Source organism: Hyperolius riggenbachi, chromosome 1 (assembly GCF_040937935.1).
Source record: "Hyperolius riggenbachi isolate aHypRig1 chromosome 1, aHypRig1.pri, whole genome shotgun sequence".
Lineage (NCBI taxonomy): Eukaryota > Metazoa > Chordata > Amphibia > Anura > Hyperoliidae > Hyperolius > Hyperolius riggenbachi.
Window position 1 is genome coordinate 523,917,055 of NC_090646.1, and position 25,576 is coordinate 523,942,630.

Here is a 25,576-nt window from a genome sequence, read left to right on the forward strand (position 1 = left end):
CGTAAAATACTATTCCCCCTCCGCGTCACAGCAACTCAGTGGGAGAAGTTATTTGGGAGTCAAAAAGAGTGGAGGAAAAGCTGGCACTGCTTCAGGTATAGGTTTATTGTTACGAGTACAAAGGGCTTGATTCACAAAAGGGTGCTAACTTACTTAACACGCCTAAAAGCCCCTTTGCACGCCTAAAGACCTTTAGGATGCGCAAAGTTGCACTGTGCGACATTTCGGGCGCAGCTGGTGCGACTTTTTAGGGGCACCCGGTGCAACGTTTTAGTCGCACCAGGTGCGATGTTTCACGCGCACCGTGCAGCGCTAAACTTTGCACGCGATCAATAAAAGCTTTGCGTGTGCTAACTGCTTAGCACCCTAGTTAGCACGCCCGAAGCTTTTAGGCGTGCTAACTGAGTTAGCACCTTTTTGCAAATCGGCCCAAAAGGTGCAAAAAAAGTACAAAAAAAGAACAAATAGTAAAAAATTGCACATACCAAAATGAGAAGAGGCACGAAGTGGCAGTGGGTGCAGGGCACAGGATGCCTGGCAACCACTGAGGCCTCCGTAGAAGCGCTGTTCAGCGCGAAACAGACGTTGGGCATCCTGTGCCCTGCACCCACCACTTTGTGCCTCCTCTCACTTTGGTATGTGCAATTTTTTACTATTTGTATGTTTTTGTACTTTTTTGCACCTTTTGTACTCGCACCAATAAACATATACCTGAAGTAGTGCCAGCTTTTCCTCCACTCTTTTTGACTGCTACTCATGCTAGATAGCTAGAGCATGCTGAAGAGGTACCTTTAAGAAGAGGCACATCTGATATCAATACCCACCAATTGCATGTTAAAACCTGGCATGTATGCCATGCTTTGAAAGGCAGGCTGAGCCTGGGGGGCACTCACCACCTCCTCCCCCCCCTGCCCCTGTGCACAGCGACCCAAGTGAGGACTCACTCTCCCTGGAAGTGAGGGAGGCAGACGTCTGGCACCTCCTGTCCACACTAAATGCCAGGAAAGCCCCAGGACCCGACGGAGTGTCCCCAGCCTGCCTCAAAACCTGTTCGGAGCAACTTGCCCCCATCCTCTCCGTAATCTTCAACAGGTCACTGACAGAGGGCAGAGTCCCGGCCTGCTTCAAGAGGTCCACCATCATTCCTGTTCCTAAGAAACAAGGCATCTCCGACCTCAACAACTACAGGCCTGTAGCCCTGACGTCCGTTATCATGAAGTCCCTAGAGAGAGTGGTCTTATCCACCCTCAAGCTATCCACCTTGCCCCTACTAGACCCACTCCAGTTCGCCTACAGGGCGAATAGGTCCACTGATGATGCTCTAAACATCTGTCTGGAATACATCTACAACCATCTAGACAGGAAAGACAGGTATGCCAGAGTACTGCTACTAGACTTCAGCTCGGCATTTAACACTATATGCCCACGCACCCTCCAGAATGTTCTGGCCACACTTGGGGTCCACTCCACTCTACGGCTATGGATCACCGACTTTCTCTCCAACAGATCCCAAGTTGTCAAGCTGGGGGACATCTACTCACGAGAAGTGATAACCAACACAGGGGCACCCCAGGGCTGCGTCCTGTCCCCGCTGCTCTTCTCCCTTTACACAAATGATTGCAGATCCATGGTAGACTCTGTCAAAGTCATAAAATTTGCGGATGACACCACCATTGTCGGCCTCGTCACCAAGGACAACATCCAGGACTACCAGAAGCAGGTGGAAAGACTATGCCACTGGTGCAAGGAGAACAGCCTGGTGCTCAACACAGCCAAAACCGTCAAACTTATAATTGACTTCAGGAAGTCTGCTCCTACCTCGCCTCCCATCTACATTGATGGCATCGAGGTGGCCAGAGTGCCCTGCGCCCGCCTGCTGGGCACCACCATCTCCAGCGATCTCAGTTGGAGAGTCAACATCATGGCAACCCAACGGAAAGCCCAGCAGAGACTCTTCTTCCTCCGCCAACTGCGGAAGTTCGGCATGGCGCAGGAGATTCTAAAATGCTTTTACACTGCCACCATTGAATCGATCCTCTGCTCCGCCATCCTGGTCTGGTATGCGGGAGCCACCGCCAGTGACAGACACAAGCTACAGAGGATCATCAGGTCGGCGGAGAGGATCATTGGGAGACCTCTGCCCCCACTTGACCACCTGTACAACACAAGACTGTGAACCAGGGCTCTGAGGATGGCAGGTGACTTCTCTCACCCAGGCCACTGTTTTTTCACCCCACTTCCACTGGGTCGGAGACTCCGGGCCATCTCCACCAAGACCACCAGACACAAGAACTCTTTCTTCCCTATGGCAGTCAGCCTCCTGAACTCCCTTAACATTCTACCACCCCCTATCAGCGCCCTTCCACCTGCATAGGAGCGGTAGTCTTCAGCAGTGCGGTTCTGAAAGATTAATTCAGAGCTATATGTATATCTGATGCTGTTTGTATATTTGTGTATGTTTACTGTTATTCTGCAATTTGTGTATGATTTACTGTTATTCTGATTTGTGTATGTTTTACTGTTATCCTGACATTTTTTCCTGCCTTTCTCTCTTTGTACTGCTCCATTGTGCCAAATCCAATTCCGGGCGTGACCCAGTCACGCTTGGCGAAATAAAATGATTCTGATTCTACTGTAGAGCCAACCATCTGCTTTCCTTTTGGTCTACGAAGTTATTTGGGGTCCGGCAATTGCCGGATCCCCGAATTTCCCTTGTGTGGGGCGCCTACTGTAGCACAAGTGCTATAGCGGCTCCCAGTTTCCGTGCTTGGCGCTGAGCTCCATGTGCCAAATCCTCCTGCTTCATCCTATATTGGCTTTGTACAGTTTTCAATTAACTATAGGGATTATAAGATTTGCAAGTAATTTGATTGATAGTGTTTGACTATCTCACACCTCCTGTACAAATGTGCCATCATTCAATGGGGTGTTGCTTGCTGACGTACAAGACTACTTTTTAACCCTTGAAAATCTTCTGAAAAGTCAGGGGTCGTCTTATACGATACGCCGGGTGTCATTGATGCTGGGTGATACGCCCTATCCTGTTACCGCCTCTCAGATCTCGCTGCTGAGGACTGTAGTGAAGGTAAATAGGATACAAGGGTGGGCCAGACGGGTGAAAGAGGCATGTTTTCTGGGCACAGCGCGATCTGTTCTTTCATACCGCTCTGATAAACCGGGAGAGCTGATCAATCCGCTTAGGGAGAGTTGACCAATCCAACCAGTCAATCGCCTATATATAGTTATATACAGGATACCACATACAGTACAGCACCAGTATCTGTCCATACATAGCACCAGTATATGATTATTTTTTTTTTAATTTGGTGTGTGTTGGAAGAGGGGTAGGCTTATATGGCGAGTATATGCCAGGCTATATTTTAACTGGAAAAGTTGGGGGGTCGTCTTATACACCGGAATATACGGTATGTTGGTTTGCACTTGGACATGAGCAAAACACAGTTTTTACTTTCTGCCCCTTAATTTCTTGTGCCACCTTCCCCTCTCCAGCTGTCTAGCACTTGGTTTTGGGCAGAACCATCTTGTACAGTATAGGCATGTATGGCAATTCATGTAATTGTCTTTATAGATTTTCTGTCTGGTTAAATCTAGTAGAAGTCTCTCTCTAGCAGTGGCATGTTGCAGATGTATTGATATTTATGCAGAGTAGGTGATCTAATTAAACACTCTGGGCTTGATTTACAAAATTGCTGTAAAACTGATGTGTGCAGGCAGTGCTTGGTAATTTTACCCATACTTACTACAGTTATGTAGCATGCATTGCACAGTTAGATCTAGGTAACATGCACACTGTGTCCAGTGAGCTGGATTTTCAATGACTCGCCTGTGCATAAACCAGTGTCTGGAGGTGAATGAAGGGTGTCTGCATGTTCTGTTTCTGAATAGCAGAGGTGTTGCATACATGCATCCACATGCATTGATCTAGGATAGACCGGTGGCATTGTGGTTGGCACACTCACCTTGCAGCGCTGGGTCCCCGGGTTCATATCCCAGCCAAGACACTATCTGCATTTTGTATGTTCTCTCTGTGTCTGTGTGGGTTTCCTCCAAGCACTCTGGTTTCCTTACACATCCCCAAAAACATACAGATAAGTTAGTTGGCTTCTGTAACGATTGGTGTCAGCTAAACAGATTTTCTGATTATTGGTGATCTGCAGTATCACCAATAATACAGATGCTATACCTGATTATGTGGTGATCTGCAGAATCACCAATAATGCTAGTATAGCCAGACACAGGACTACCAATGTGAGATAGTGTTTGGCGCAACAGTAATGAGGAATATGAAGTCTCCCGAGGAGCGGGTGATTCAGACAATACTGCAGCCTCGGATCACCTGAGGAGCAGGCGAGTCAGGCTGTACTGTAGTCAGTGGACACCTGTGGAGCAGGTATCAACAACTGAGCTACAGAGAATGATCACCTGAGGAGCGAGTAATTAAGACTATACTGCAACCAGTGGGCACCTGAGGAGCAGGTATTACAGACAGTGCTGCAAAGGATATTCACCTGAGGAGCAGGTGATTAAGACTACACTGCAGCCAAGGGATACCTGCGGAGCAGGTATTACAGACAGTGCTGCAGTTGAGCTTCACCTGAGGAGCAGGTGCAAAGCCACAGATCCCTCGCCAGTGGCTAGGCCCACTGGTGAGGCAAGAAGGTCAGACAAGCAGAGTAGGCAACATATGGGCAGATAAGGTACAAAGACAGAAGACTGATTCAGTGTTAGGTTCAGGCAGGGTCGGCAACATGAATCAGATGAGCAGAGGTACAGAGTCAGTAAGCAGGGGAATAGTCAACGGAAGCAGGTGGTCATAACTGATAATACAATAAACTAGTACTTTAAGCTATCAACAGAATCTGGCTAAGTGTGGATCCCCAGCTCCGGCTGGTTCTAGCACACTTTGGGATCTGACTAGGTCTGAGCGCTCACAGGTTAGCATTCGCAACAGCAGACACAGGACAACTGACAGACTACCACTATATATACATAGCAGCTCCGCAGCGCCGCCCCAGTCACTCAGCCAATCCGAGATAACGTTTGGAGTCAGCTGGCCTGGCAGATCAGCTGACTCCCCTTCTATTCGCATAAAGGTCCTGTCGCCTGGCACGAGCGCGCATAGCCCTCAATCTATGTGCAATAGAAGGACCAGGCAGAGCACCAGCATGTAACTGCGCGGCCGAAGCCGCCGGCTGATACGCGGAGATAGCCGCCATGCTGCTTGTCTCCGCAGCGGCACCTCCGCTATCCATTACAGCTTCCCCCTAAATTGACCCTAGACTACAATACATACACTACACAACAATACATGCATACATAGACAAATTACCATAGTAGAGATTAGATTGTGAGATCCTCTAAGGGTCTTTACAGCACTGCAGAAGATGTTGGTGCTATATAAATACTAAATAGGTCTACAAAAAGTTTAATGTGGACCTTTGAACGATGCTCTATTGTATGTTATAGATGGCATATTTAAGACATCTACATTTTTTCTGTTTTCTGTTTTTTTTTTTTTAGTTGCTAAACGTCCTCCAACTGCTGCCAGACCTGCGCCTCCTGCAAACCAAAGCTCCAATCAACAGTCAGCTCAGCCAGGTACAGCTCTATTGGTCATCTGTGTTACATAGACTTAACAAGATGCATGCGTCAACTGCCTTAATTACATATTGAGTGGCACATTATCAGTCATAAAGGGAAATATTCACAGCAGGACTTCATTTGTGATTAAAATGTGATAAGTGGATGCCTCTGCATATGAACTGCTCAGAATGTGCCATTCACTGAACAATGTGCTGTTGTCTTGGCTGCAAATAAGCATATTTTGAGTCATCTGCTATGTCTGGAAAATCACACTGGCAGCAGACTGGATATTCTCTTTAAAGGAGTTCTTTCGCGAAAAAAGTAGGCAGTTAAAAAATGTGACAGATGACAGGTTTTGGGCCAGTCCATCTTTTTAAGGGGGATTCTCAGGGATTTCTTTGTGTTCAACAGCATTTCCTGAACAACAGTTGCAAAATCTAACTGACATAATAGTGTGCAAGTGATTAGGGAGGCCGGCTGGTATCTTGCTATTTTGGCAGTTAAACTGCTGTTCAGGAAATGCTGTTGAAAACAAAGAAAGCCCCGAGAATCCACCCTAAAAAGATGGACTGGCTCATAACCTGTCATCTGTCACATTTTTTTAACTGCCTACTTTTTTCGCGAAAGAACCCCTTTAATAACATTTTGGGGCATACTTGTTAACGTGGCAATCTACAGATCATAAAAAAATGAATATTTCAAGTGTATTTAGCGGTCTATCGCCACATTAGGATAAATACAGTAGGTGCAAATCATAGGTCTGCATTGTAAAAAATCAGATAGCTTGCCACTTTATAGATATGACAAATACACATTACAGAAGTGGTTGCCACATTCAGTCACCAAACAATGGCATAAAGTGTTACAATAGAACGTAGAATATTAATGCCCTAACACGTCTCCCAACATAAACATGAGATTGGCTCACAGTGTTCACGAGGTGAAAAGCCAATGTCATTCCGACAGTAGAGCAAAGTGGGCTGCAGCGGTGGGAGATCGGCACGACCGGCGGTAGCATGCAGTGGGCTAATTGAAATTTACACCCTGGCAGGGATAACAGGTCCCAAACATGGGGTAGATTTCACTTAGCATGGTCTGGAAGCTGTTAAAGTTGAATCCAGTCTGTCTAGTTGCATGAGATATGATACTTTCTTTTTGTCTGATATGGATGGTGGTGTATATCCATTGGTTATAGATGGCTTTCTTGACAGCTGTCAAGATGAGATGCCCTATGTCAGATATACTAGTTGTTGGAGTTCTGAGAGCTGCTTCTCCTGCACTGCAGGCCAGAAAATGAAACAAGTAAAGTCCAGGTTCTTTTGGTACAAATCTCCTTTAGCACTTTAGCGACCCTGTCCCAGAATTTATTTATTAATGGATAGTTCCATATAAAGTGTATAAGTTCTATGTCTGTGAGCCTACATTTCAGACAGGGGTTAACTTAAAGAGAATCTGTATTGTTAAAATCGCACAAAAGTAAACATACCAGTGTGTTAGGGGACATCTCCTATTACCCTCTGTCACAATTTCGCCGCTCCCCGCCGCATTAAAAGTAGTCAAAAACAGTTTTAAAAAGTTTGTTTATAAACAAACAAAATGGCCACCAAAACAGGAAGTACATTGATGTACAATATGTCCACACATAGAAAATACATCCATACACAAGCAGGCTGTATACACCCTTCCTTTTGAATCTCAAAAGATCATTTTGTGTGTTTACCTTCTGTCCCCTTCTTCTCTCATGCACTGAACATTACAGGCTTCCTGCAGACAGCTCTGCCTGTGCCTGTGTTTGTAATTCCTCAGTATGTGTCAGCCAGTTATTTTCACAGCCTAACAGAGGAGGATTTTTATCCAGCTCTCTTCTATCACTGATAAGATAGCAGAGAAACTGCTGGCTTATGTAAATAAAACACACACTGGAGTGTGCATAGAGGAACAGACCAGCACGGAAGAGTTGGCAGCCTTACAGACACAGGCCGACAAGTCTGACAGGGGAAAGATACATTGATTTATTACAGAGACCGTGATAGTACAAAGTGCTGCAGTGAGCCAGAACAGATTAGAATAGGTTTAGGAACTTGTAGGATGGTAGAAAAAACGTTGTAATTTTTGTTACAGAGTCACTTTAATGTGAAGGCGGACTTGCATATTTTATATTGTATGCAAACCTTGCTTTAAAAACATCCCATCCCTTGAAGTTTGCTTGTGCTTTAGGTTTAAGATGTTCCTCCAATATGACTTTCTGCAATTCTGAGTGTGAATGCCTTACCTTTCCTGGATTCAGGAATTTATCAGCTGTGCTATACTGGCTACATCTCCTAAATTATTGCTTACAAAGGGTTTAATTTGTGCATACATCTGAAATGGATGACTTGGTACCCCATAGGTTAGCCTTAACTCCCTAAATGAGATCCAGGTGTGTTCATGTATGTTTAACAGGTTGCTTAGTTTAGTTATTGCCATTTCCTCCCACTGTACGAACACCTTGTGCATCATCCACAAATCCAGGTAGACACCACAGGGACATATATATGGACACTTGCCATGGCAAGGAGAACAGCTTTCACAGCTCCTTCCAAGCCACTATGGTGTCCCTGAGTAACTGGTGGTGTTTCATTCTCAACGGAAATTGTGCCCAAGATGCATGTAAAAGCCCTTTCAAGGACCATGGTTCTGTCAGAGTTTTTTTTCAGCATTACTTTTGAGAAATGGCTAGTGTCTGAGACCCAGTCTTGTACATGCCTTGCCAGGCACGCCAAGTTGTATTTTCTGATATCCAGGACTCCTAATCCTCCTTTGGCACCTATAAGCACCCAATATGATTTCTCACCCCTTTACCTTTCCATAGAAAGCACAAAAAGGCCCTGTTAAGTTTTATGATGTCAGTATGTTTTATCTGAAGTGGAGGGGCAAGGTAGAGGAGCCTCCCAAAACATATAATTTTTATGTTTGTGGCTCTGCCTGAGAACACCAAGGGGATGTTCGCCCATTCCTCTGTTAAATTACCTTTGTGAATAACAGGGTAAAATTGTGTCCATAAATAAGTGAGGGGTTTTGGCTGATTTTAAGACCTAGATATGTTATCTCAGTGGGGACTATCTTTACTCCTAAGGGGGTCTAGTTTTGGGATTCTAACTTCTTTGACAGATATAGTAGTTCACTTTTCTTCTTATTGATCCACACCCGACTATTTCTTGTATGGCACTTAGTATCAGTGGAACTTGCTCTTGGGGCTTATTTAAAAATAATAATATATCATCTGCGAATAAAGCACATACCACGCTCTTACCGCCAATCTCAATGCTCTCTATCTCATTAAGAAGGCATCTGGTGTGATTATTTTTAAAGCCGGCAAAGAAAAAGAAATTGAGATCTTTCATGAGGTCATCAATTCTTTATAAAAAAGTATTTTGTATTAAAAAATAGCTTACATACTAGCGATGTTATAATAAAGTTTAGCATTTCTTTAAATTGTCCACATCTGCTCCCAATCACTTCATATGGTAAATCATTGAATGCATGACCAAAAAGTGTTTTGTGTGGCTCAAAATAATGAAGAATCATCAGTCAGAGGTCTCTGCCCCCTTCTCCATTGATTATGATCTTTTTCCACTGAGTTTGATTCATAAGTAAATTTTGAGAATTTACACTAACAGGAGATACTAGATGACTCGTCTCACTTAGACCTTTTTTCTACAGGTGGCTGAAATGCTTGTTGTCGGGCAGTACATCTGGCCGGCCACAAGGGCCATTTGGCTGCAATAGCATTTGGTAACTCCGCACAGGTCACATTTGACATGCAGGAGTGTTGCTTGGTGGTAAAAAAAAATGTTGCATCTGAGGACAGCAACCTGGGGTGATTTATACAGTGTTTTATAAATGTAATGTTCTTCCAAATTTAAATAAAAACAAAAAAACATACGAGTCAGTTTACAAATCCTGTTGTTTTCTTGCACATTGTCTTACACTTCAACATACTGAAAGTTGTACTGATGAATTTGCTGGATGATTTTCTTCTTCATCACTTGATTTTCTGCTTCATCACATGATGTAAACTGACCAATCAGAGAGCAAGAGAAAAAAGCATCCAGTATAGGAGGATATCAGATGGACCTGAGATTATGCACCTTAGAGGGGAGGGGCTGGGACAAAACTCTGAGCACAAGCTTATCTTCTGCAACTCTAAAGGCTCATACACACATCAGACTATAGTCTTTGGAAAATGAAAGATCACAGACCAATCTTACCACCCTTCATGTAGTATGAGAGCCATACTCTACACAGTCTTTTCTATGGAGCTGAACTCCACATCAGAAAAAAATCTTTGCAAGATGCTGCACACACAGATGCTGTACAGACACAAAAGATCAGTATCTGCAAAAGCTCTGTTCCTGCCAAAAATCCATTCCTGCAAATTGCAATGATAGTCTATGAGATCTGCAGATCATCATACACACATGATTTAACTGACATTCATCTGCAGATCAGATCCACCAGGATGGATTTTCAGATCTGCAGATGATTGCTTGATCTGCAGATGAATGTCAGTTAAATCATGTGTGTATGATGATCTGCAGATCTCATAGACTATCACTGCAATTTGCAGGAATGGATTTTTGGCAGGAACAGATCTTTTGCAGATACTGATCTTTTGTGTCTGTACAGCATCTGTGTGTGCTGCATCTTGCAAAGATTTTTTTCTGATGTGGAGTTCAGCTCCATAGAAAAGACTGTGTAGAGTATGGCTCTCATACTACATGAAGGGTGGTAAGATTGGTCTGTGATCTTTCATTTTCCAAAGACTGATGTGTGTATGAGCCTTAAGGGTGCATACACACATCAGACCATAGTCTTTGGAAAATGAAAGATCACAGACCAATCTTACCACCCTTCATGTAGTATGAGAGCCATACTCTACACAGTCTTTTCTATGGAGCTGAACTCCACATCAGATCAAGCAATCATCTGCAGATCTGAAAATCCATCCTGGTAGATCTGATCTGCAGATGAATGTCAGTTAAATCATGTGTGTATGATGATCTGCAGATCTCATAGACTATCATTGCAATTTGCAGGAATGGATTTCTGGCAGGAACAGATCTTTTGCAGATACTGATCTTTTGTGTCTGTACAGCATCTGTGTGTGCAGCATCTTGCAAAGATTTTTTTCTCATGGGGAGTGCAGCTCCATAGAAAAGACAGTGAAGAGTATGGCTCTCATACTACATGAAGGGTGGTAAGATTGGTCTGTGATCTTTCATTTTCCAAAGACTATAGTCTGATGTGTGTACCCACCTTAATTCCCTAAAATGAATAGACTACTTTGAGGGTGGCAGAGCTATTCTTGTGGAGAACTGTGAACTGGCACTTGTGATTCACAACTTCATTAATAGCCCACAGTGATAATATGCTAGCAAATCTCTTGACTTGTATAAATGAGCCTCTAGGAAATGGTGTATGTGCATGCATGGCCATTCTTTCTTTGCTTTATTAAATGTTGACTGAAGGAATAAAACATTTCTCATGGACTTCCCACATCATTGATACAACAGGACACAAGCTGACAGAGTATAATTGATGTTTAACAATTGCTTTGAAAACATAATTACTGTATTTACAACAAAGTATCACTTTTCTTTCAGCTCCTTCTGCTGGTGGAAGATCAGCACCAAGGCCAGCTCCAGGCAGCAGATTTCCTGAGGGCCAAGGTGATAAGGCTGTCTTTACCATATTCATTGTTGACACTTGTTAGTATGAATTTAACATAGAAGTACTCATTGAGATAGGTAAGACTATATTTAATTTAACGTTGCAGAAAAGCAACAACAGCAGTATTGTCTGGAGAAACAGTTTAAATTACTTTAAAGAGAAACTCCGACCAAGAATTGAACTTTATCCCAATCAGTAGCTGATACTCCCTTTTACATGAGAAATCTGTTCCTTTTCACAAACAGACCATCAGGGGGCACTGTATGGCTGATATTGTGGTGACACCCCTCCCACAAGAAACTCTGAGGACCGTGGTACTCCTGGCAGTTTCCTGTCTGTGAACCTTGTTGCATTGTGGGAAATAGCTGTTTACAGCTGTTTCCAACCGCCAAAAAAGCATGCAGCAGCTACATTACCTGCCCAACAGTAAAAATGTCACCGTGTAATAAATGTCAGAATGTAAATCAGGGATTTAAAAGATTTTACAATGAGCAAACACTGACTAAATCATTTATACATAATTGTAAAAATGAAGCACTTTTTTATTAGTAGTTGACATAATGTTAAAATGCATCCAGAAGGGCCTGTATGCATGGTCACTTCCAGGGCTGTTCCCAGCCATTTTGTCACCCCAGCCACCCCCATCCCCCCAAACCAAAGGAAAAAAAATATTTTACACGATATAATAGATGCTGCCGCCCTGCACCTCAAATAAAGACAGCAGATATTGCATTGCCCTCAGAACACATTCTGACATTTTGTCCACACATATCAATTACATGTATTAGGTCATTCACATTGCTTTATAAGATTAATAAGCAAGACTGTCTTGCCTTCTCATTGCAGGATCAGAGTATCAAGCAAAAGTGAGATAGACAGCAGCCAGTAGGGGACATTGCTGAACTCCTGTGGCTTCAAGGGGCCATACCATGGGAACATAAAGGGCACAAAAGTGCACCCTTGGAACTGGACAGCACTCCAGGTGAATGCCTGTAGTGTCTGTCCTTAAAAACACCCATGGTCACTTCCTTAGCAGCATGCCCTGGAAACCCTGACGCCTGGGTCCTGCTATACAGTATGTGAATGTGAATTCCCTTCTGGTGCTCTGGTAAACACATATGGTGCTAATAATTTTGAGCTAGTATTATATTCATGTTCTGGAAATGGAATTTGGCCAATCAAAATCATCCAGCTGCAGCATTTGTTTTGTCTAATTGCAAACTGCATCAATTTGCATACAGTTAATATACATTATGCATAAGCTCTATTAGTGCCTCATTTACCTTCTCACTAGACTGAGCATCATGGGAGATTCCCTGCTGACCACTTCTACGCTTACAGGGTCTGCACATGGATTTCTTAAAAAAAAAATCAAAATTCAGGGGCTATATGGCAGGTAACTAGAGTTAATAGTTAAGTTGAAGAGGTTAGGATTTGGCATTTAGGAATGGGTTTGTATTGGTTGGGGGGGGGGGGGGGACGGGTTAGGGTCAGGTGCCAGCAAGACATTAACATTTGTGTAAGGGCTTACATTACGGAGAGGTTATTAGTTAGGGGTTAGCAAGTAGAAGTGTTAGGAGCTCAACAGGAAGCAGCACTGAAAACCAAGACAAAACTACCATCACAAAGGCACTGGTTGAATTGTGGTAACAGAACATTGCCAGTATCCTAGCTATTGGTAAAAACTTGCACACACCTCTTCTAAATGTATGCTTCAAAGTTTAATATCTCAGGGTAACTTGACTTATTTCATGCCCTTTTCACAACAGACCAAGTATTCTATTTGTTGCTGCACTTTGTTCTATAGTTTTTGCACTACTAGGCAAACCCATTCACCTTTGTTTCGTGTCGGTAAAGATGTAATGAAAAACTATAGGTAATATATAATATTTATGAAACTGTAGAGTTTTTTGCTCTGAGCAACAGTTATAAGAAAAAAACGAACTAGACTCTTCATGTAGCATCTGGCATTTGGTTAATTAAAGTAAACTTTCTCTATAGGAGGTCCTCCTGCTTCTCAGTCTGAACAGCCATTTACAGCTGCAGCATCCAGGGAAGAGAAGCCCAGCGGATTCACAGCACAAGGTGTCAGAGAGGACCGACCTCTACGCCAGACAGTATCCTACTCTGCTGCTGTGCCTTCTACCACCGCAGCACCTCCTGCACGGCAACCCCAACCGCAAGAAGAAGAGGAGGAGGAAGCCAATAGCTATGACTCCGATGAAGCAAGTGAGTGCCTGTGAAAGTGTGAGGTTCCTTGAAGGGCACATTGAATTTCCAGCTGAAATAAGCTCGATTTCATGAAGCTTCTGCTCAGAGTACTGAGCAACAGTGTAATTTCCTTCATGTTCATCCATTATGTGTCAGGGCACTTATACTAAGGGGTTGTATTCCCCAAACGTTTCTCATCAATGAAATCTCTTTACCTGTTTTTCACCTAATGTATATAAAAAAAACCCATAAATTAAAGAGAAACTGTAAGAATACCCAACCTCCCGGGGTTACTTACTTTGGGAGAAGGAAACTTCTGGATCCCAATGAGGCTTCCTCTGTCCTTCTCTGTCCTGGCGATCTAGCCCTGGAAGCCCCTGAAACCACTGCCGACAAGGATGTTGGCTGCAGTGTAAGCGTAGGAGCTGTTTTTTTCAACCAAGCTCAGTTGGAAATAGCTGAGCCCAGTCGAGCTCAGCTATTTTTGCTGAGCCCAATCGGAAAGCCGCTACTGCACCTGCGCTGGATCGCGGTACGTAAATATTTACCTCCACGGTGTTCGGGGCTTTCCGGGACAGGATCACCAGGACGGAGGTGGACGGAGGATGCCTCATTAGGATCCAGAGGCTTCCTGCTACCAAGGTAAGTATCCCCTGGGGAAAAGAAGAGAGAGGGGGAGGGGGGTTATTAGATTTCTTTAACTGCTTTTGAGTGATTTTTATTTTTTCATTAGCTTGGAAAGTGCTAAAAAGTCATTTTCTAGATTAGGTGAAAAATAAGTAGGAGGAGATGATTCATCGTGAGACAAGTTTTTAGGATTCAACTTTTAAGGCTCCTTTCACACTATGCACGTTACGTTGAGATAAGATCATAATGGTGCCTAATGTACGATGTTAGGCATACAGTACCATTAAATAAATGCTTCACTGCCACTGTAAATGCACATATTGACCTGTAAACACACTGCATGCTGCTCATCCTGACGGATCCTGCAGAACTGCCAATGCCCTGATGTGATCGTAACATAGACCTATAGATGCATTGTGTTGGGAGGTGATTTTATTGTTTGTCGCAACCAAACACAATGGGATGCAATGCATGCATTGTGAAAAGAGCCTTGTGTGATAAAAGTACAATCAAATGAGGCCCTGATCAATAATGCAATGAACTGTTGTAATCCCTTTTACATAATGTTAAGAATCTGCTTTGTCAACTCCAGTATGTACAGTAGGAGCTGTAACACCGTGCTTATACTGATCATAAACCAGCCACAGTCTGTGGCGATCTTTGCTTGAATAGTATAAAGGTAGTCCCCGACTTGCAAACACCCAAATTACGAATGACTCGCAGATACGAATGGCTCGAAAAGGTGAAATTTGAGTCTGTGGGAACAAGTCAAAATATTTTTTCCAAAGATCCTTTAGTTATTGAGAAAACTATTTTAAAATATTAACAGGAAAAAAATGTGTACGGTGACTGGTAAAATGACATTTTGCTGTATTACACTGAGGCAAAGGGGAGGCAGAGGTGACCTAGTGGGCGGGTGGGGGCAGAAGTGGCACAGAGGGGGACTCTGAAGGCACAGGGGAACAGAGGTGACACAGAGGGTTTACAGGGGACAGAGATGGCACAGTGTTCCGGCTTATGGACAGAATCAGGTTAAGAATGAACCTACAGTCCCTATCTGATTCATTAATTGGGGACTACCTGTAGTCTGAAGTTATTCCCACTGCTTCTCTAGAGATAAATTTACTCTCTAAACACATTGGCATATGTCTGAAGTGCTGATGACATCTGCAAGCACTGAGTATCAGATGCTTCTCATTAATTTCCATAATGTAATCCTTGGCTTAGATGAGCTTGTACTTTAGAAGAAAAGCAAAATCCATACTAGTATATTGCATTATTGATCACAAGCTTAATTTCCATTAGGTTAAGTGCACTTAACTACACTAACGCTTTAAGGGCGCACACTGAGTGCTGCATCTGTTTTTGGTAGTTTTTAATATATGTGACATTTTACACATGTCTAATTTTGTTTAACACGACTGTAATACCTTGGGAATGAGACAACCAGGACAAGGTTTTGGCTTAGAAAGACTCTTCCTGAGCTGCCACTTGCCGAAATCTGGATTATTGTGGAATATTTACTTCATGATACCTTTATTCTGTATATAAACAGACTACAGACCAATTTACCGCTCAGCTGGAATCTCACCATTCTCTAAGGATCGGTCCACACTTGTCAGGTTGCAGGTCGGAATGCGTTTTAAACGGATCAGTTTTTCTAAAAACTGATCCGTTTTTCCAAATGTTGTGCCTTTGCAGCATACGTTTAAACATATGTCAAAAACATGTCCTTCCTTCCTGTGTGTTTCTATTGGATTAAGAGGTCCACAAAGATGATGCTGAGGGGAGGAGCAGCAATAGGCAATCTGCTTTGTGTGCAGAAGTTATCTGTGTAGAGGGAGATCCGTTTTTGTATTGCCTTTCATTGGCAATACAAAAACGGGGTTATCCGGGCTCTGTGAAAATCTGCAAAATCCAGACTCTCCATTCAGTTTTCTAAAACGGAGCCCACGGATCAATTTTTTGAAGTGTGTTAAGACGGCGCTATTTTTAACATTGGCATTCGTGGCTTCGTTTTTGTCCTAGGGCAAAAAAACGGAACCATCGATAAGGTTTTAAAACAAGTGTAAACTGACCCCTATACTGCTGTATTCTTCCACTTTATATGTTTTTAACTAACAAATGCTTATTGCAAGAGCTGAGGTGCTGGCTATGGTACATGAATGAAGACACTGCAGGTGGCTAACAAATGCAATTTCTAATTTCCTAATGCAGATTTCACCATCAAAACAAAAAGGTAATTAGTTGATAGTCAATGGTGCCTTCACTATATCTCCAGTTATGTTCATTAACTAGTAATGATGCTTGCTTCAAGTGTTTTGTAAAACTACTTCAGAAGAGTGATGCTCCATTTATTTTGTTTCTCTGCCTGCAAATGAGAAATTGTTTTCTAATTGGCCATGAAAAAAATGGCTTCTTTTCCATTGACAAATAGAAAGTCCATAGCTGACTTGCAGTCATTCACAATGTACAGAATGGCAGTACTCAGTACAGTTGAGTTATGGGAGCAACACATCCCAGCTTAGATCTCCTTTCATATTCATATCAGTGTAGGCAGATCCATTGACAAAGTTATTCCAGCATCTGCATAGATCATGTTTTCACTTCTGAGTGATTTAATGTACTGCATTAACGTGACTTTTGGTTGTCTCCTGTACAGCCACATTGGGAGCTTTAGAATTCAGTCTGCTGTATGATCAAGCCAATAGCAATCTGCAGTGCACCATTATCAAAGCCAAGGTAAGCATGCCAAATGTGTGTTGGGTGGGGTTAAATGTGTGTAAAATGCAGTGTAATCCCAAAAATCCCTGTCCTACTATGCTGACCCTGGTTCATGATTTGGCAGATGTTACGGCTGCACTTAGCAGCAGAACAAAAGGCCCTAAATTGCAGAAAAAAACTGAGATGGAAACCATAAATGTGAATAAACAAAATATTTATTGTCAGTGTAAAAATATACAAATGAGCAATGGCAAATTCCCACTGTGAAGCCAACCCAAGACACAGCAACCCTAACTAACTATACATAATATACTAATATACACTTATCTAAAGGATTATTAGGAACACCTGTTAAATTTCTCATTAATGCAGTTGTCTAATCAACCAATTACATGGCAGTTGCTTCAATGCATTTAGGGGTGTGGTCCTGGTCCAGACAATCTCCTGAACTCCAAACTGAATGTCAGAATGGGAAAGAAAGGTGATTTAAGCAATTTTGAGTGTGGCATAGTTGTTGGTACCAAATGGGCCAGTCTGAGTATTCCACAATCTGCTCAGTTACTGGGATTTTCACGCACTACTATTTGTAGGGTTTACAAAGAATGGTGTGAAAAGGAAAAAACATCCAGTATGTGGCATTCCTGTGGGCAAAAATGCCTGTTGACGCTAGAGGTCAGAGGAGAATGGGCCCACTGATTCAAGCTGATAGAAGAGCTACGTTGACTAAAATAACCACTCAATACAACCAAGGTATGCAGCATAGCATTTGTGAAGCCACAACATGCACAACCTTGAGGCGAATGGGCTACAACAGCAGAAGACCCCTCCGGGTACCACTCATCTCCACTACATATAGGAAAAAGAGGCTACAATTTGCACAAGCTCACCAAAATTGGACAGTTGAAGACTGGAAAAATGTTGCCTGGTCTGATGAGTCTTGATAGTCAGAATTTGGCGTAAACAGAATGAGAACATGGATCCGTCATGCCTTGTTACCACTGTGCAGGCTGGTGTTGGTGGTGTAATGATGTGGGGGATGTTTTCATGGCACACTTTAGGCCCCTTAGTGCCAATTGGGCATCGTTGAAATGCCACGGGCTACCTGAGCATTGTTTCTGACCATGTCCATCCCTTCATGACCACCATGTCCCATCCTCCGATGGCTACTTCCATGTCACAAAGCTCAAATCATTTCAAATTGGTTTCTTGAACATGACAATGAGTTCACTGTACTAAAATGGCCCCCAAAATCACCAGATCTCAACCCAATAGAGCATCTTTGGGATGTGATGGAACAGGAGCTTCGTGCCCTGGATGTGCAACCCACAAATCTCCATCAACTGCAAGATGCTATCCTATCAATATGGGCCAACATTTCTAAAGAATGCTTTCAGCACCTTGTTGAATCAATGCCACATAGATTTAAAGAGAAACTCCGACCAAGAATTGAACTTTATCCCAATCAGTAGCTGATACTCCCTTTTACATGAGAAATCTATTACTTTTCACAAACAGACCATCAGGGGGCTCTGTATGACTGATATTGTGGTGAAACCCCTCCCACAAGAAGCTCTGAGGGCCATGGTACTCCTGGCAGTTTCCTGTCTGTGAACCTTGTTGCATTGTGGTAAATAGCTGTTTACAGCTGTTTCCATCTGCCAAAAAACCATGCAGCAGCTACATCACCTGCCAACAGTAAAAATGTTACCATGTAATAAATGTAAGAATGTAAATCAGGGATTTAAAAGATTTTACAATGGGCAAACACTGACTAAATCATTTATTCATAATTATTGTAAAAATGAAGCACTTTTTATTACATTACTTTCACTGGAGCTCAGTTCTGAAGGCGAAAGGGGGTCAAACACCGTATTAGTATGGTGTTCCTAATAATCCTTTTTTTATTGTGCTGGGGAAGTTTCTTTTACTTCCTATGTTGGAGTCACCTGGACAGAAGGTGAGAGGAGATCTGCCATAATGAGAGAAAAAGAAATAGCAAAGGTTCTAGACTATCACCCCCCCACAACTAATAATCAATACATACATACATAAATTCCAAAATGAAAAATTACAGATTACACTTACTATGATCGTCCCACCTCTTTTTTTTTTATTTTTTTTACCAATTGCGGCAATAGATGATTTCTGTATTCAGCAGGAGGGAAGCACTGCGGCAGCTCTATACCGAACCATAGTGTATCTGCCACTGCTGTAGTTGACCATGCATTCCTTTTCTCTTCACCCCTCCTCTCCTTTAATTGACTGGCTTAGTGGCACATGACACATCTGGGCTGCTCTAAGAACCAACATGGGAGGCCAGGGATCGAAACCTGGCTAGGGTCAGTACCTACTCGGTAAGGAGTTCAAGGCAAGACTCCCTAACACTGCAGGGAGGCCTCATGAGTGTGCCCCAGTGGCTGCAGCTCTTGAGCGCTTTGAGTCCAACAGGAGAAAAGTGCTAAATAAATGTTCTGATTATTATTAAATTATAACTAACGCCTGTCCTACTATGGCACAATCTCTTAAGAGCCTTTGCAAGGGCCAAAAAACGACTGGCATTTTTTCATTTCCGCTCTAACTTCTGCGGACTAGTGCTGACAGTGTGGAATTTATTTTTATGCTCTCGGTTCACTTTAAGGAAACATTACATGAGGTTTCTATTGATATTTATCTCTCTGAATTTACAGATTTAGAACCTCCATATCTTGAGATTGCCTCTAGGGCAGTGTCACTAAGGAGACTTTTTTTTTTTTCACTAAATGTTGATGTTGTACTACTGCATCCTCTAAATTGAAATTGATTTCCTCTTTGATAGCAGAGATCTACCAATGGTTAATATAATGTAACTAGTGGCCTGGAGCTCAGTTTTGCCATCCCTACTGCAGAGTTACAGCTACAATCTCCTGTGGGGGCTGGGAGTATGAGTGTGTCTGATAAGGCTCCTACAAATGCCGAGAACCTTCATAGAAGCACAGCTGGAGGGTTTCCATGGTGAGCTGAGGCCTCCTTCAGGCTAAAAATGACACAAGCAATGTAAAGGCCACCAGCCACAATAGAGCCTCCTGCTGAGGAGAAACCATGGATGTTTTATCAGCAGTCACTGCAAGATGAGGAGCTCTTGTACTGTTGCTGGCAGTTATGCTAGTTGCAAGGAGCACTTAGGCCTAATAACACCAGCTACATTTCACAATAAGCTGCTAATAATGAATGGGTACAGTGGTGCCTTTTCTAAAGAGTAGGTTTTTGCAGAATTTCCCTCTTTATGTGTGACTGTAATTGGTCGTTCACTTGGAGGGTGGAATATACAAATCACTCTTTTTATGTCCATGTATTCAGTGCAAGGCGAATGTAGGTACTTTAAGGCAGAGAACACACTTGCTAGAATTGTACGTGTTTTTCCATGGACGGCAAAACACACACGGCTGCATTGGATATTAAATTCAATAGCCACGCTCGGTAAATGCATGTCGTTACCGTCCATTTGTGTTTTGCCATACATTCTTAAATCGTACATCTTTCTGCTTTTTCACGCACAACGCATGTTCTCAATTACACTGTATCCTGATGCATACAAAAAATTCCTAAACTAATGCAAAAACTCATGGGCAGAAAAGCGCTGCAGCAGAGACCCGGGCATCTCAGGGAAAATCGCCCCTGCAAGTGTGTTCCCTGCCTGACAGGTGTGAAGGGTCAACAGAAAGAGAGCTGGCATGCCTCTAGTTAGATTAGTCTGGTGAAAGAATAGCATTGAGGCTTAAAGAGAACCTGTACTGAGTAAAAATATTTAAAATAAACACATGAGGTAACTTCAAATGAACATTACATAGTTACCTTGCCATCAGTTCCTCTCAGAAGCTCACCATTTTCTTCTGACAATAATCCCTTCCAGTTCTGACAATATTTTGTCAGATCTGAAATACTGTATATCAGTTGCTGTCAATAAAATATCAGTTGCTGTCAGTTATAGCTGAGAGGAAAACTGATGTACCAGGTAATGTCCATCTTTCCCTATGGCTCAAGTGGGCGATGTTACAGTTTAACTGTGTGCTGACCAGAAAGCTGTTATGGGTAACGGCCATTTTCAAAATGGAGGACGGAAAATTCCCTTGATCACAGTGAACAAACAGGACGAGGGACAGGAGACAGACACTGAAGAGTAGACTACATGGAAGGTAAGTATGACTTGTGTATGCTTATTTTGACTTTTACTTTTCAGTTTAGGTTTTCTTTAAAGGGGTTCTTCCGCGAATGATGAAAAAAATAAAAAGTGGTTTATGCATAAACTAAAAAACATCCTTCTAAAATAGTGCAAAAAGTTTAAAAAAAAAATTAATGCTTTCCTCAATACAACATGTAATATAAACAGTGACGACTGACGGATTGGGAGGCTAATCCATTTAATAGGGGTGTTTTTTTTTTACTTGCACTTTACAAACAGAAGTCCTGCCTACGTATTTTTCAGTTAGGGATAACGGCTGATCTATGTATATGCTTCTTGTATTCACTCACAGAGAAAGGAGCCCCCTCCTTCTCCTCCCTGCAGGAACAGCTAAGCGCAGATGCCGGTGTTCCGACGTTTTGAGTTCGTCATGTGTTTACAGTTGCCCAGCAACCAGACCCGGCCTCTGTGCAGAATAGTTTGTATCTTCTCCCAGCGAGTCAGTCCCCTTATCTTATCTCTGCCAGGAGAACTAAGAGTTCAATAAGGGGACACACTACAGCTGATAGCAGAAGACTCTCTGGGAGAAGATACAAACTATTCTGCACAGATGCCGGGTCTGGTTGCTGGGCAACTATGTAAACACATGACGAAGTCACTGAATCGTTGCCGGCATTTGCGCTTAGCCATTCCTGCAGGGAGGAGGAGGGGGCTCCTTTCTCTGTGAGTGAATACAAGAAGCATATACATAGGAGATCAGCCGTTATCCCTGTAACTGAAACTCCTAACCGCAATGGATTACACAACTGAAAACTAAGTAGGCAGGACTTCTGTTGGTGAAATGCAAGTAAAAAAAAACCCACCCCTATCAAATGGATTAGCCTCCCAATCCGTCATTTGTCACTGTTTATATTACATGTTGTATTGAGGAAAGCATTCATTTTTTTGAAAAACTTTTTGCACTATTTTAGAAGGATATTTAATAGTTTATGCATAAACCACTTTTTATTTTTTTCATCATTCGCGGAAGAACCCCTTTAAGTTCAGTGTGGGTAAATTGTTGAGAGCTATGGTTAATATACTATGCTTCTGCAAAATAATATATACATACTGGGAATTCTGATTTAGTATATCTGACATGAGAAGTATATCTGACATGAACAATATGGATATTACCAGAGGAGACCTTGCCTGGCTGTATTGTGGGTTCCAGTTATACTACTTTGAGTCTCTCTTTTCGAACAAGTCTACAGGTTGTAAGCACCTAATGTGCATACCAGTTCCAGTGGGTTGGAAATCATTATAACCAGAGGATCATCATTACAGCCAGGAAATGTGTATTTTGTTGAAATAGGTCAGCAATGGCTGATCCTATGGCTTTCTTGTAAGGTGTACATTTGATCTTGCTAGCATGAGAATCCACCAGTACTGTGGTTTGCATATGCATATTAAGCATAAACTTTACATTTCTGTCACCTGAAACGGTCATTTGTGATCATTTTGGGTGACAGATTTAGAATGATCGCTGCATAGACACACTGCTCAGCTATGTAGTGAGCAGACTGTTCTGTACTCTGAAGAATAGGGAAAAGGAGTGGACAATCAAATAGTGCTCTGTTATGGGACCACCAATAGCTTTTTCTACAAGAACAATGTAGATTGGTCATTAGTAATCCATTACACTTTAACCCATTTAGGACAGCAGGCCCTGGCCCCCTTTTTTAATTTTGCCAATGAAACTGTCTCCTTACCCATATGAGGAAGCTTGGCTGCCACATGACAGCTGAGTCTGTGGCTGTGGCGAGCAGGGATTGGCGCGGCATCAGGATTAGAGAGCCGCAGATTCGGCCTAGATTCTAACTACCGTTGGTGACTCCTGGGCTGATTACAGAAAAAGTCTCTATGTGAATCAGTGTTTGAATTTGCTTTGTGTTATGTTTTACTGATCATAGATTATCCTTTTATTTTGCGTTTGAAGTGCCTTAGTGATCTTTTTTTTAAACTGATGACTGTGACCAAAATGAAATGCTTATCAAATGCAAAAAAAAATAAAAAATAAAAAATATTCCAATGCAAATGAAACAAATAATAATCAATTTGAAATTAAATTGTTCAAGCACAAATCCAGCACTGTGGTGAGCAGCCTAGCACCCCCACAACTGGATGTCATCACAGCTGCTTTGTTATTGTGCTACTGGCCATGCTATAAAGTAACTTCATTAAAACTAGCATTATTTTGTATATGATTCTCTCCAAAAAATGAAACTAATTACAGCCCTGCCATGTAAATGGGATTTAAACATCCTGTAGAGAAGGCTTGGGTATTTCAGGGCAGAAATAAAAAAAAAAATACCTTTTGTTAAAATCATTAATTACAAACATTCAACTGTATATCTGATCATTAGGTTATTTTTATCATGGCTTGATGGCCTATTTTGGTACAGTGAAGGTCTTAATTAGCAGGGGTGCACAATTCTCTGCACTCCGCGGGTGTTGTGATCACCCAATGTCAGTAGCAAATGATCTTGTTATCTGTAACAGAAATAACGCAAGTGTAACAGAGCATTTTGTGACAATTAGTGCTATTTTTCTCTTAGATCAACACATTGTTTCCATCAGTACATGTAATGTTTTCCATTTAAAATGTACTAATGCATTCTGAGCCTCCAAAAGAAACATCCTCTTTTCGGGGTTTATTATTATTTTTTTACTTTACTGATTCGTTTTCACAATACAAATATAGAGGCACAAACAAAACATTTAATAATTAAAGGGTATAAAAACAGGAGGAAATGGTAAACCACTTTTTATTATTAACAGTATTCACTGTAAAGCTTCACTACTCGTAGGTGAATGTTTGTGGTAGAGACTTTTAGTAAGATATTTAACCCCCTTGGCGTTCTGATTCTTTCCGGATTTTAGGGTCTAAAAGCGGTGCAATTTTTTTGCACCCTTTCAGACCCCAAAACCTGGAAAAAATCATGCTGCCAGGGAGATCTGCAGCAGCCCAGCAATCACTTACCTCCCTAGCTCCAGTGCTGCAGTTAAGCCTCCATCCTCCGGGTGGCACTGCAACTCTAAAGTGAAATTGCTAGCTGTCGTCATGACGACAGTCGGCGATCTCACCAGCAGGTAGCAGAGCCCCGGAGGAGAGGAAGATGAATGCCAGCCGACGTTGGGATCCCCGGGAGGTATGTAGAAACGCTCCCGCTGCGCGCATTGCTCTGCATTCAGCCTCCGGCGGCCACCCTGAGCAGAGGTCGGGATCACCGCTCTTAGCTGCGGTTTTCTGCCCCGGCCCTAGCTCGGGACTACCGCCAAGGAGGTTAAGCAATGTTTTGAAGGACTACCAATTTCCTTACATTCAAAATAGTCTAGCAATCCATACATTAAATATGCCTCTATCTAAATGCTGAATGCAAAACACAAGAGAAGCAAATGCTCACTCCCAGCCAGCAATCTGCCATTCATTAATCACTTCACCTCCAAGGGTTTTTTTCCCCTTAAAAAACAGAGCAATTTTCACCTGTCAGCACTCTTTCCATTTATTTGCCTGTAACTTTATTACTACTTATCACACCGAAGCAATCTATATCTTGTTTTCTTCACCACCAATTAGGCTTTATTTGGGGATAGTTTTTGCTAAGAATTATTTTATTCTAACTGCATTTTAAAGTGACTAATAAGAAAAAAAAATTAAAAAATGTTATTCTTAGTTTTCGGCCATTATAGTTTTAAAATAATGCATGCTACCATTATTAAACCCACACATTATATTTGTCCATTTGTCCCAGTTATTGCAACGTTTACAATGTTCCCCTAGTACAATGTATGGCACCAAAATTGTATTCGGAAATAAAGGTGCATTTTTTCAGTATTGCATTCATCCCCAATTACAAGCCCATAATTTATAAAGTAACAGTAATATACCCTCTTTACATACATACTAAAAAAGTTCAGTCCCTAAGGTAACTATTTATGTATTTTTTTTTTATTTGTAAAAAAATGTTTTAATTAAAAAAAAAAAATGTTGGTAGCTAATGGGAGGTCAGGGGGTAATTTCACATGTAAAAATAAGATTAAAACAGTTAAAAAAAAAAAAAAAAAGTAGATGTAATTTTGCGTAGTATTACAACGCATAAAGGAAGTGATGCGTGGACGGGTTTTGTGAATGGCGGAGCCGTCTAATAGACGGCTGCGGTCATTCACACGAGGACTTAGATCAGTGAATTGGAATTATGTCCCCCGCATTGATCTAGCGGCTACCAGTCAGCGGTAATGAGTGCCGGTAACGAGTGCGCCGGGGAGGGTGGGGGGCGAGTGGGAACGTGCGGCAGGGAGGGGTGCAATAGCTACGTCCCTGCACAAAGTTGTGGCATTTTGCAAGGACGTAGTTACTCGATGGGGGGAGGGGATGTGGCTAAATGCAACTTCTAAATAAATAGAGAAATAAATAAAAGTACAGCTAATTCAAATACTTACCTTCCTTAAAGGGAACCTAAACTGAAAGGGATATGGAATTTTCTTTTTAAAATACCA

The 25,576-nt window shown here is 42.2% G+C and overlaps 1 protein-coding gene across 3 annotated transcripts in view; it reads left to right on the top strand.

The window, feature by feature from the left end:
- RPH3A (rabphilin 3A) overlaps positions 1-25,576 on the top strand; it is a 521,629-nt gene that overhangs the window by 442,920 nt on the left and 53,133 nt on the right. For all 3 annotated transcript variants that reach the window (XM_068245917.1, XM_068245908.1, XM_068245925.1), the window contains 4 exons: positions 5,542-5,619; positions 11,250-11,315; positions 13,318-13,545; positions 16,817-16,896. In XM_068245917.1, coding sequence (XP_068102018.1) covers positions 5,542-5,619; positions 11,250-11,315; positions 13,318-13,545; positions 16,817-16,896 — 452 coding nt within the window. The remainder of the gene's footprint in view (positions 1-5,541; positions 5,620-11,249; positions 11,316-13,317; positions 13,546-16,816; positions 16,897-25,576) is intronic.